Source organism: Aquarana catesbeiana, linkage group LG06 (assembly GCF_042186555.1).
Source record: "Aquarana catesbeiana isolate 2022-GZ linkage group LG06, ASM4218655v1, whole genome shotgun sequence".
NCBI lineage: Eukaryota > Metazoa > Chordata > Amphibia > Anura > Ranidae > Aquarana > Aquarana catesbeiana.
The window spans coordinates 2,690,885-2,704,763 of NC_133329.1; the positions used below are offsets into that span (position 1 = coordinate 2,690,885).

The following is a 13,879-nucleotide window of genomic DNA, read 5'->3' on the forward strand; positions in this document are numbered from 1 at the left end:
GATGTCCCAGATGACAACAGAAAGAAGTCTGAGAACAACCCTCACCCAATCATTATTGTCTTCCCCAAGTTAAGCTGTGGCTTTTTTTTAGCACCCCGAGGGGTATCCACCCCCTCCCCTGAACCCAGCTTGAAGAGTAACCCCCCCTGAAACCTGAGCATTTCTGTCTATGGCCAAAGCTGTTCCAGAAGACTACATGGGTGGGGCTAGTCAGATTGTCCAACCTTTGCAGATGGAAATTAACTTCCTCCATCGTTTGATTCCCTCCTCCAGTTGGTCTTTTACTCACCTGGTGATGGTAACGTAGATGGCATAGCGGACACTCAGCTGAGATGAGGACATCATTTGATTGGTGGGAGCTCGTCTGTAATCGCTGATAGAGACAACAGAAAAAGCAGGGTTAGAAGTGCATAAGAAACCTTAGACAACGGCCCTAAGATATCCAGCAGAGATGGCACAAAAGGAATGCTCAAAAAGGCCAAATATATGCGAGACATCAGCTTAGCATACCATTAAGGACAACTTAATTTTTGGACTGCTTATTCATTGCTACCTACAGCACTCAATGGATTTGGAAGATTTCTCCTCACTTCCTGTTCAGGTGACAGTTGTAGCATTTTGGATTTCCTGGCTCTTTCGGTTTCAGTGACAAAGGAGACCAGGAGAAGAGTTTTTTTTTTAGTTTTACATACACCTTAAATGTGGTGAATCCTCCCTAGAGCCCCCCCCCCCCCCCCCCCCCAATCCCTGTAATCTGGGGCCCTTCATTATGTCAATATCCTCACTTGTCTCTGCCCTCTGCCACCTCCTAGTGCTCTGGAGGGACCTCAAGAAAGTGCCTGGCTCCTCTGTGGACCTGCCTTTTGTTGCCATTGGTAGTTGAGTTTTAGTAATGTATGGAACAGAACCTCACCTTCATGTGATTCATTGCTAGTGACCCTCGGGTCAGTTTGTAAGGGTAGGCGGGATTGCACTTCCTCCCTGTTCTTCCTTTCCTCTTTGGGAGCCAAGTGTGGGTCACACATAAGGGGCCTACCTCGGGGTGGGTTCTTTGGGCTATGCCAAGTGATGCATGGGGTTGCTCGTCCCAGCACTAGTGGCAGCAAACAGTAACCCCCCCCCCCCGGACGGTCGTTCGGGTGGGTCCAATGCACCTACACCATCTATGGTGGGCAGTGCTTCTCCCAGGCTTCACCGGTGGCTTCCCTTGCTCGACGATGACTTTCCCTTCCCATGCTCTCCACGTGCATCGCGGTGGCTTCAGTTTCCTCCCTCCTCCTTGATGGCCAATTGGGACTCTTCTCGTTTTAGCCAATTGGAAAATGGGTCTCAGACCTGCTTCTGAATGGCCTGGACTGAGGATCAGTGTTTCAATAGCGAATATTCATTCGCTATTGTAACACCTGCGTGGGCTCGTGGGGCAATGCTCTGCGCCACGAGTCCACCCTTTTTTTGAAGCCTATTAGAGCCTCTGGCTTCAATCAGGTGCTTAAAAATAGAAACCCCCGCCGCTGTAATTCATGCGCCCGGCGCCCTGAAAGGGGCCGGATGCATGAATAGGGGGTGGCGGTGTTCTCTCAAAATAGTGGCTGTGGATTAGAGCATGGGGGTGGCAGGCATGGAGGGACATGCAGAGCCTATGCCCACTCCACTAGTCAACGTACCTCTGTTACCTCACTCCCAGTAACAGAATGGGGTCCCGCTGAGCGCATAGCGCAGACCTTATGCATGCTCCAATCAATCCTTCTTGCTCTGTACCAAGTGACCAGGCGTAGACCTTTGTAATGTTAATCCGCTCCCGGCCACCGACGGAGACACACCGCTTCGGAGGGAGTCGGTCACCAAACCCCCTCACTAGCAGTGGACCTGTCACCGATTCAGGAACCACGCCAGCGGCTGGTTTCTGTTCTTCCATCTGGTTACCCATGGCAACTTCTTTGCAAGGTAACCTTTTGTTGTAGTGATGTTTCACAAACCCCTATGTTCTAGTCCACACCCAAGTTCCTTAGAGAAATATGCCAGGACCCCCACATGCACCCCTTGAGTAACTTCAGACCAGGCTCTAAGCAGAGTCAACAACTTTACTGAACTTTTGGCAGAACATGTCCAACATGTGGCAATGTCCTTTACCTAAATAAGCGTAACTGTGGCTGCCCCAGGTTACCGGCACGGGTGTAGCATCTTTGGGAAAGGTCCAAAGTGGCAATAGCTCAAACATGGGACTTCATGTCCTGGGAGTAATCTGGAGTCTCCTTATGTGCATCCCAAGCTTTTTCTAGGTTCCCCACTCCCCCCCCCAGAGGATCGGGGGGCCTCCTCCCTTTATATCACACAAGAGGGAGGCTGGACTCCAGAGGAAAACCCACAAACACACAAGGGAAGGCGGCACAAGCATTACCCCTTCCTCCCAGCCTGGGCAGCCAGGTAGATTGACTAACCCATGTTTGGAAAATCAGGTCTGTGTAAATGAATGGTGGAACGGCAGAGCAGATGGGGCCTGCACAAACTGTTCTGCCCTTTTGATCTCACAGGGCGGCGACCCATCAGGTATGTCCCTCCCACACAGTCCCAGCGGTCACTTACCTGCTCACGTTGGCTGCCAATATCAGAGTTTTCCCCAGGGCAGCTGTCGGTGAAACGTGAAATCCCACCAGGAAGATGGCCTGGAAGAGACCCAAGAAGAGAGGTGTGGGGAGAGGGAAAAGATATGAATGATTCTCACTGGTGGGTCACGGGCATTCTGGCCATCACCAGCTTAGACTCTGCCATTTTTATTGCCTGCCCAACGGCCCCCCAAATGAGGTTCCAACTACAGTACAGCCTCACTTAGGCTCTGCTGCCTTACACCTGTGACATTCTACTCAATTCATATGTACTCATGTCTTGTCTTTGCCACTGCCTTGACAACCTCTGTACAGGACCTCCAAGACACCCTTGTCATGTGACTGGAGTCGTCCTTCCCTCAGGGCTGTGCCAGGCTTAAATCATCAAACGAAGGGTTGGGGTGTCTCGGCACCCCTTACAGTTTCAGTTCCAGATTAGCAGTACATTCAGTGCTTTTATTTTAAAGTTAGGTTGAGGGACTGGGGGCCAGGAATAGGTTGAGGTTTATACTGAGGGCCAGGGGTTTAGGTTGAGGGTTTTGTGTATGGTGAGGGTTAGGTTGAGGGTCCTGTGTATAGTGAGATTTAGATTGAGGGTTCTGTGTATGGTGAGGTTTAGATTGAGGGTTCTGTGTATGGAGAGGGTTAGGTTGAGGGTCCTGTGTATAGTGAGGTTTAGATTGAGGGTTCTGTGTATGGTGAGGTTTAGATTGAGGGTTCTGTGTATGGTGAGGTTTGGGGGTTAGGTTGAGGGTTCTGTGTATGATGAGGGTTGGAGGGTTATGTTGAGGGTTCTGTGTATGGTGAGGGTTAGGTTGAGGGTCCTGTGTATGGTCAGGTTTAGATTGAGGGTTCTGTGTATGGTGAGGTTTAGATTGAGGGTTCTGTGTATGGTGAGGTTTGGGGGTTAGGTTGAGGCTTATTTGTTTCGGGATAGATTGAGTGTTGTGGATTACGGTAATTTGAAGGCTGGGGATTACGTTGACCGTCTAGATCTGCCATTCACAACCAATGTTCCTTCAGAGGTTGCTAGGGGTTCCTTAAGCTGTAGCTGATTGACCTCCCATTTGATGGTACCTACGTAGATCTTGGGCAAATGCCACATGGCAAAGTCATTGACGTGACACTAATGCTAATTTAAGGCTATCTAGGTGTGGCATTCTGACCTTTAATGTAAGTGAGGGCATTCTTCTCATTGACCCCCAATTAACTGATTTTCCCATGGCCTTAAAATGATTCCAAGGGTTCCTCTAGGGCAGTAGTCTCCAAACTGCGGTTCGGGGGCTGGAGGTGGGTTTTTGCCTGCCTTCATCCGGCCCTTGGGGAACTTTTCCTTCCACCGATATGACCACTGATGGCAAAAATAAGGTGCTATTCCTCACGCTGACATCAATGATGGGGCACTATTCCTTCCACTGACACCAATAGTGGGGCACTATTCCTCCACTGACTCCAATAATGGGGCACGATTTCTTCCTCCCACTGACACCCAACAATGGGGCACTATTCCTTCCTTTGATACAGTACCAATAATGGGGCACTATTCCTAACATGGACACCAACAATGGGGCACTATTGCTTCCTCTGATACAGTACCAATGATGAGGCACTATTCCTCCCCCAACACTAAAGAGGCATTTTTACCGCCACCGATGCCAATTTCTACTCCTAATGACCACAGTCCAACCCCCCCCCTAAAGTCTGGAGGACAGTAAACTGGCCCTTTGTTTAGAAAATGTGGAGATCCCTGCTCTCTAGGGTTAGAAGATTGAGAAATGCTGGTTGAGGGTTTTGAGGATAAGTGTTAGTTTTGGGTATTAGCATTAGGGGTAGATTTGAGGGTTGGGGTTAGAGAGTCATTTTAGGGTTAAGAACTGAGAATTAGTGTTAGCGTGGGGTTAAGGGGTAAAGTTATGGTTAGGCTGAAGGTTCTGGGTTATGGTCAGATGTGGAATGAAGAATGATGGTTGGGGTTTAGGGTTGAGGGTTAGTTTGAGGTTATAGTTGTGAGCTGGACAATTAAAAGTTGTGGTTGCAAGTAAGGTCGGGGTTACATTGAGGTTCAGGATTAGAGGTCAATAGTTTACGTTTGATTACATAGCTTGGTTATTCTCACATCAAAGGATCATATATGATGTTAATCAGTCTCCGGGTTCTTTCTGTTGTAGCCTTTTCTTTCTAATTCGTGTTCATTGCTCTCTCCAATAGCAACACTCTCTTGCACTCTCACACTTTCTAGGCTCTCTCTCACACTCTCTAGACTCTCTTGCATTCTCTTGACTCTCACATGCTCTATTATTCTCTTGCACCCTCTCGCACTGTCGACCCCCCCCCCCACACTCTCTCGACCCCCTGCGCACTCTCAACCCCTTTTGCACCATTTTGTACTTTCACACTCTCTCGCACCCTCTCGCACTCTTTCGCATCTCCAGCACTCTCTCTCGCACCCTCTCGTACTCTCTAGACACTTTTGACTCCTTTTAAACTCTGTGGCGCTCTCTCGACCCCTCTCTCACACCCTTGTACTTTCTCGCACCCTCTTGACCCCTCTCACACCCACTTTTACCCTCTTGACCCCTCTCACACTCTCTCGACCCCTCTTGCACTCTCTTGACCCCTCTTGCACTCTTGTCCCCTCTTGCACCCTCTTGACCCCTCTTGCACCCTCTTGACCCCTCTCACACTCTCTCGACCCCTCTTGCACTCTCTTGACCCCTCTCTCGACCCCTCTCGCACTCTCTCGACCCCTCTCACACTTTCTCGCCCCCTCTCTCGACCCCTCTCGCACTCTTGACCCCTCTTGCACTTTCTTGTACTCTCTAACCCTCTCGCACTCTCTCGACCCCTCTCGCTCTCTCCTCTTACCGTGGTGTTGGGTCTCAGAATAGGTCTGTTCACCTCGCAGTTCACATTGCTCTGACCCTCCAGAGAGGCGCATGAAACCGTCACTTTCCTGTTTCCTGTCTACAAAATGAATAAAATTAGATTACAACATCCGCCCCACCATACAGAGGAGGCGGAGATGAGACCGCACCCCATTTACCTCAACCAGAGACACCATGCGATACGACAGGCCAGAAGGGAAGGGGATGAGAACTCGAGTGTTGTATGAATCTTCACCTTCATTCTTCACTGAGACCGTCACATTGACATCAAGAGTCACTCCCACCACCACCTGGCTGACACTATTAGACAGAGGAACGGGGTGGTCACACCGATTTTTAACAGACACCCAAACCACCCAACAGCGAATGCTTTCATTGGTCAGGCTAATGATAGACCGAGGTCCTCCATCTCACCCTGTGAAGGCGATCTTCAGGCTCAGATTGTCCTCACACACCCCGTCGCCACCACAGTTCTTCTGAAATGGGACCTGCAGAGAAAGATATGAAGGTACATGACCAGGTCTGTGATTGGCAATGCCGTACATAGCGTTTGGGGCCTCCTTACCTCCTCAGACTGGGTGGATGGAGAGTCCTCACTCAGCACAGGAGTTCCAACAAGGGAGAAATTGAGTGAGACTCGGAGAGCAGACAGAGAGTCTTCCACACACTCCTAGAGATGGAGACAAGATGAGTGAGAGCCGTGACCTTCTCATCTTTATATCGTCTGTGTATGGAAAGGTACTCACAGGAATCTGGATGGAATGGTCTGCACACTCTTGCCCTGCCAGAAGAGACTTGGTGGCGTTGAGGGAGCGCCCAGCACTGGTCCAGAGGGCCCGGGTGTTGGTGCGACCAGCGTCCAGGAGGAGAGAGTATATCACCTGACCAAAGTCCTCCACTGAGAAAGAATGTTAGAAGACATAAAGCAAATGACTGAACATATGACTTTCATGCATATGATGCTGCTGCTTTTCCAGCTAAAAGACTGGCAATCCTGTTCAGACAGTCCTGTGATTCATACACAATTATATCATGGCTCAGTATCTTCCTGCTCATTGGACCACAATCATTACCTCTGTCCAATTAGCAACAGGGTGATCTTCCTGAAAGTGCTGTGTGGCAGGGATGTGCTGTCTGTCAAGTCAAAGTGAGACTTGACGGACTTAACTCAGAGCTTTGTGACAAAGACAGCCACATCCATAGCGCCCAAAATATGTGGGGCAGTTTGGGTGATACAAGGAATGGTATGGGGAATGGTTTGGATGGTACCGGGTATAGGTTTGGGTGAAACAGGAGATGGTTTGGATGGTACAAGGGATGGGTTTGGGTGATACAGGAGATGGTTTGGATGGTACAAGGGATAGGTTTGGGTGATACAGGAGATGGTTTGGATGGTACAAGGGATAGGTTTGGGTGATACAGGAGATGGTTTGGATGGTACAAGGGATGGGTTTGGGTGATACAGGAGATGGTTTGGATGGTACAAGGGATGGGTTTGGGTGATACAGGAGATGGTTTGGATGGTACAAGGGATAGGTTTGGGTGATACAGGAGATGGTTTGGATGGTACAAGGGATGGGTTTGGGTGATACAGGAGATGGTTTGGATGGTATAAGGGATGTGTTTGGGTGATACAAGGGATGGGTTTGGGTGATACAAGGGATGGGTTGGGTGATACAAGGGATGGGTTTGGGTGATACAGGAGATGGTTTGGATGGTACAAGGGATGGGTTTGGGTGATACAGGAGATAGTTTGGATGATACAAGGGGTGGGTTTGCGTGATACAGGAGATTGTTTGGATGGCACAAGGGATAGGTTTGGGTGATACAGGAGATGGTTTGGATGGTACAAGGGATGGGTTTGGGTGATACAAGTAATGGGTTGGGTGATACAAGGGATGGGTTTGGGTGATACAGGAGATGGTTTGGATGGTACAAGGGGTGAGTTTGGGTGATACAGGAAATGGTTTGGATGGTGATACAAGGGATGGTGATACAAGGGGTGGGTTGAGTGATACAGGAGATGGTTTGGATGGTGATACAAGGGATGGCGATACAAGGGATGGGTTTGGGTGATACAGGAGATGGTTTGGATGGTACAAGGGATGGGTTTGGGTGATACAGGAGATGGTTTGGATGATACAAGGGGTGGGTTTGGGTGATACAGGAGATGGTTTGGATGATACAAGGGGTGGGTTTGGGTGATAAAGGAGATTGTTTGGATGGTACAAGGGATGGGTTTGGGTGATACAGGAGATGGTTTGGATGATACAAGGGGTGGGTTTGGGTGATACAGGAGATGGTTTGGATGATACAGAAGATGGTTTGGGTGGTACAAGGGATAGGTTTGGGTGATGCAGGAGATGGTTTGGATGGTACAGGAGATGGTTTGGATGGTACAAGGGATGGATTTGGATGATACAGGAGATGGTTTGGATGGTACAAGGGATGGGTTTGGGTGATACAGGAGATGGTTTGGATGATACAAGGGATGGGTTTGGGTGATACAAGGGATGGGTTGGGTGATACAGGAGATGGTTTGGATGGTACAAGGGATGGGTTTGGGTGATACAGGAGATGGTTTGGATAATGGTACAAAGGATGGGTTTGGGTGATGCAGGAGATGGTTTGGATGGTACAGGAGATGGTTTAGATGGTACAAGGGATAGGTTTGGGTGATACAGGAGATGGTTTGGATGGTACAAGGGATGGGTTGGATGATACAGGGGATGGTTTGGATGGTACAAGGGATGGGTTGGGTGATACAGGGGATGGTTTGGATGGTACAGGGGATGGTTTGGATAATGCAGGGGTGGGTTTGAATAGTATGGATGATGGCTTGGATTATACAAGTAATGGTTTGGATGACATGGAGGATGGTTTGAACGGTATGGAGGATGTTTAGATGGTAGAAGAGAGGGTTTGGATGGTATTAGGGATGGTTTTGATGGTACAGGAGATAGTTTTGAATGGTATGGAGGATGTTTATATGGTGCAGGAGAGGTTTTGGATGCTATGGGAGGATGTTTAGATGGTACCAAGGATGGTTTGGGTGGTAGAAGGGAGAGTTTGGATGACATGGGTGAGATGGTGTGGATGGTTGCAGTCATACTTTGGATAGTAGAGGGGTAGATTTGGAAAGTATGGACAATGGCTTGGATTATACAAGTAATGGTTTGGATGGTATTAGGGGTGTTTAGATGATACAGGAGATGGTTTGAATGATACAGAGGATGTTTTGATGGTGCAGGAGAGGGTTTGGATGGTACCAGGGATAGTTTGGATGGTACGACAGCGTGGTTTGGATAGTATGGGGATGGTATGGGGGATGGTTTAGAATATATGCCAGGCAATTTTGATTTTACAGGGAATGATTTAGATGGTACAGGGTATGATCATCTAGATGATATGAAAGAGGGTTTGGATGGTAAGGCAGATGTTCTCCATTGGTGGTGGTGGGGGGGGGGGGGTTTGGATGGTACAGGGTATAGGGTAGGTACAGGGTATAGTTTGGATGGCATAGATCCTTTGTACCATTTGATGGTATAGTGATGGCTTGGATGGTACGTTGGTCAGTTTTTATGGAACTGGGAATGGTTTGGATAGTATGAGCAATGGTGAGGATGGTGCACACCTTTCTGACTGTCTTGTCGTCTTTGTCTGGTTCTGACTCCTCCCACCTGACCACCTCTCTGGCTTAAACCCTCAGCCGCAATCTGTATTTTCATGGACACTTTGACTCCCTCATCTTTTTACACAGGTTCTCAATAGCTTCTTATACAAAAAAATACCCAATAGTCTTCTCTACTAAAGCAATGTACAATGAACGGATCATTCCCAATCTGCCCTATGTGTTTAAGAGAAATGTGTTGGGTCAATTCCTCTGTAAGTTTGGATGCAGCAGCCATAAGATCTCAGTTGTTGGACCTCTGATTGTTCCAGGAAGTAACTTCCTGTCTTCCTGTCACCTCCCGCCATCCCATGGCTCACCTGTTGCCCTGTTGTTTTTCTTGTAGCTGAAGAAGCAGACGTTGAGCTTTATCACACTCCCCACTTTGCGCTGATCTGAGCACTCAAAAAACGAAAGGGGTATCTCAATAGGATCAAAGGTCATGCTAACAGAGACACCCAGAACAGGGCGAGACCTACATGAGGGTAAGAGATTACAAATGGTTATTTATGGAGGCTTTGTATAAGACAAACGGCACGGTACCATAACTTGTACAATGAGGGATTATTGGTCCTTCCTGGTTGTAGAATTACAGGCTGTACAGTGCGGTACAGTGAGGATTTGGGCTGACTCTGAAGTCAGAGTTCCTGCACCAGCTGAACCAGATGAAAGCAACACCATGCAAGGTGCATTTCCATGACCAGAAGACATATCATTGGGGAATCCAACATTTAATTTCTGCCCCCTCATTGTAGGCATTTATCACTCCAGAGAGAACAACAGTAATTGGACAGAAACAAACAGGGGTCAGTTGTAGCTGCAGGTTACCCTCCAACGTCAAGACACCCAGATGTAATAGGAGTCAACCATTAGTTTGGCCATACACATTACACATAGTTACATAGTTACATAGTAGGTGAGGTTGAAAAAAGACACAAGTCCATCAAGTCCAACCTATGTGTGTGATTATGTGTCAGTATTACATTGTATATCCCTGTATGTTGTGGTCATTCCGGTGATTATCTAATAGTTTCTTGAAGCTATCAATGCTCCCCACTGAGACCACCGCCTGTGGAAGGAAATTCCACATTCTTGCCGCTCTTACAGTAAAGAACCCTCTACGTAGTTCTTTTCTTCTAATTTTAATGAGTGGCCACGAGTCTTATTAAACTCTCTTCTGTGAAAAAGTTTTATCCCTATTGTGGGGTCACCAGTCCGGTATTTGTAAATTGAAATCATATCCCCTCTCAAGCGTCTCTTCTCCAGAGAGAATAAGTTCAGAGCTCACAACCTTTCCTCATAACTAAGATCCTCCAGACCCTTTATTAGCTTTGTTGCCCTTCTTTGTACTCGCTCCATTTCCAGTACATCCCTCCTGAGGACTGGTGCCCAGACCTGGACAGCATACTCCAGGTGCGGCCGGACCAGAGTCTTGTAGAGCGGGAGAATTATCGTTTTATCTCTGGAGTTGATCCCCCTTTTAATGCCAATATTCTGTTTGCTTTGGTAGCAGCAGCTTGGCATTGCATGTCATTGCTGAGCCGATCATCTACTAGGACCCCCAGGTCCTTTTCCATCCTAGATCCCCCCAGAGGTTCTCCCCCCAGTCTATAGATTGTATTCATATTTTTGCCACCCAAATGCATTATTTTACATTTTTCTACATTGAACCTCATTTGCCATGTAGTCGCCCACCCCATTAATTTGTTCAGGTCTTTTTGCAAGGTTTCCACGTCCTGCGGAGAAGTTATTGCCCTGCTTAGCTTAGTATCGTCTGCAAATACAGAGATTGAACTGTTTATCCCATCCTCCAGATCATTTATGAACAAATTAAATAGGATTGGTCCCAGCACAGAACCCTGGGGGACCCCACTACCCACCCCTGACCATTCTGAGTACTCCCCATTTATCACCACCCTCTGAACTCGCCCTTGTAGCCAGTTTTCAATCCATGTACTCACCCTATGGTCCATGCCAACGCACCTTATTTTGTACAGTAAACGTTTATGGGGAACTGTGTCAAATGCTTTTGTAGAATCCAGATACACCACGTCTACGGGCCTTCCTTTATCTAGATGGCAACTCACCTCCTCATAGAAGGTTAATAGATTGGTTGGCAAGAACGATTCTTCATGAATCCATGCTGATTACTGCTAATGATATCGTTCGTATTACTAAAATCCTGTATATAGTCCCTTATCATCCCCTCCAAGAGTTTACATACTATTGATGTTAGGCTAACTGCTCTGTAATTCCCAGGGATGTATTTTGGGCCCTTTTTAAATATTGGTGCTACACTGGCTTTTCTCCAATCAGCTGGTACCATTCCAGTCAGTAGCCTGTCTGTAAAAATTAGGAACAACGGTCTGGCAATCACTTAAGTTCCCTAAGTACCCTCGGATGCAAGCCATCTGGTCCGGGTGATTTATTAATGTTAAGTTTCCCAAATCGAATTTTAATTCCGTCCTCTGTTAACCATGTAGGTGCTTCCTGTGTTGTGTCATGAGGATAAACACTGCAGTTTTGGTTACTGAAGCCCCCCGATTCACTCGTGAAGACTGAGGAGAAGAATAAATTCAATATCTTCGCCATCTCCCCATCCTTTGTAACCAGATGTCCTTCCTCATTCTTTATGGGGCCAATATGGTCTGTCCTCCCTTTTTTACTGTTTACATACTTAAAGAATTTCTTGGGATTTTTTTTGCTCTCCTCCGCTATGTGTCTTTCATGTTCTATCTTAGCTGTCCTAATTGCACCCTTACATTTCCTGTTGCATTCTTTATAAAGTCTGAATGCTGAGGATGATCCCTCAACCTTGTATTTTTTGAAGGCCTTCTCCTTTGCTTTTATATGCATTTTTACATTGGAGTTAAGCCATCCAGGACTTTGTTCGCTCTTTTAAATTTATTACCCAATGGGATACATTGGCTAATGCCCTTATTTAATATGCTCTTAAAGCAAACCCATCTCTCCTCCGTATTCTTTGTTCCTAATATTTTATCCCAATTTATGCCTTTTAGCAAGGTTTGTAGTTTAGGGAAGTTGGCTCTTTTGAAATTCAGTGTCTTTGTATTCCCTTTATGTTTCCTATTTGTGTGATTTATACACAGAAGTTATTTCTCATCTTGGAGAGAGCGATGGGCATACTGTTCCAGGGAGCTTTGCCTGGCAATCCAGCGAAGTCACATAGATGACATACAGTAAAGGCCAGAGGTGATGATCTGGTGAAGACGATGAGGTCATACTAAGATATAAGAGATCTAATAACTATTTTCATTCTTTTCTCACCTCACTATCATGACGCGACCTTCAGCTCCCACCACAAGATCTGGCAGATTATCCCTCGTCATGTCCAGATTTCCACTCAGTGACCTCCCAAAGTACTTGATGCCACCACTGACCTGCCGACCAGAAATGCGCTGTAGAAAGGGAAGGAACCAAAAATGAAAACTGAAGAAAAGAACCCAACATAACATTCTTTTCTCAATAGAGAGCCAACCTATGTGAGCAGACACAAAGAGTATCTGGCACCTGAATAGAATCATTACATTTGTAGACTTTCAGTTTTCAGTACACAGAAGAAAACGTAGGTACCTGTATGTATGCAGTTCTGAAGCTCTCACCCTGACCTGGGAAGATGTAGATGGCCCCCTGATAGTTGTCCTCAAACGGAGCACCAACTGCCAGGTCTGATAGCTGGTCTCCAGTCATGTCTGGTAGAACAGAAATGGCAGAACCAAAATGACCCACAAATTGCCTGGGGTCACCTTGAAGGGTCTCTGGACATGTCATAGTGACAGATGGTCCTCTGGGGTGCCAAAAGGTCCTGACCTGAAACATAACATGAAAAGAATTGAGCTGGAAGCTACCAGTGAATATTATGAGGTAATTAAAAAATAATAAGTGAACCAGAATGGTTTTTAGAGATCTCATATGCCTCGTTTCCACCGAGCGGATCGGTTCGAGTCGGATCGGTTTGGACGGCCTAGAATGGTCCGGCCTATTCAGGCGAGCATTTCCACTGCAAGTCGGACCGACAGGGGCCATACGTGGGTTTAGAAAAAATGCCGTCATGGCGTCACACGTCCACCAATCAGTGTAAAGTATCGTAGCTCCGCCCTAACCAAACCGTTCCATTTTCTATGGCCCCACATCTGAAGCAGGACCCTGAATGGAACGGTTCGGTTCGGTTGTATGGGCCACTTTCATAATGGAAACACCCAAAATAGCGTACCGTACCGAACCGAACCGATCCGATCCGCTCGGTGGAAACGAGACAATAGATTCCTTTGTACTCTTTGTCCCCAAATTTCAGCATTTCGGGCTCAACCCAGTTTGGTAAATTTTCATCAACTATAGCTGAATGCAGAGCTATGAGCACAAGGACCATCACAGGTACACATTGCTTCGGAGGACTCCACACATAAATATGAGCAGTCATGGAAAACTCTGAGATCAGGAGATTACATAGTTACATAGTTACATAGTAGGTGAGGTTGAAAAAAGACACAAGTCCATCAAGTCCAACCTATGTGTGTGATTATGTGTCAGTATTACATTGTATATCTCTGTATGTTGTGGTCATTCAGGTGATTATCTAATAGTTTCTTGAAGCTATCAATGCTCCCCGCTGAGACCACCGCCTGTGGAAGGGAATTCCACATCCTTGTCACTCTTACAGTAAAGAATCCTCTACGTAGTTTAAGGTTAAACCTCTTTTC

The 13,879-nt window shown here is 47.0% G+C and overlaps 1 protein-coding gene across 1 annotated transcript in view; it reads right to left on the minus strand.

Moving 5' to 3' along the window:
• Positions 1 to 289: 289 nt before the first annotated feature.
• Positions 290 to 13,879, minus strand: part of LOC141148135 (integrin alpha-M-like) — a gene marked incomplete at its 3' end in the record, with an annotated part of 61,122 nt that continues 47,532 nt past the window's right edge. The window contains 10 exon segments of the mRNA XM_073635318.1: positions 290 to 373; positions 2,584 to 2,663; positions 5,469 to 5,567; positions 5,647 to 5,788; positions 5,903 to 5,976; positions 6,054 to 6,158; positions 6,235 to 6,386; positions 9,479 to 9,633; positions 12,447 to 12,577; positions 12,753 to 12,989. Coding sequence (XP_073491419.1) covers positions 290 to 373; positions 2,584 to 2,663; positions 5,469 to 5,567; positions 5,647 to 5,788; positions 5,903 to 5,976; positions 6,054 to 6,158; positions 6,235 to 6,386; positions 9,479 to 9,633; positions 12,447 to 12,577; positions 12,753 to 12,989 — 1,259 coding nt within the window.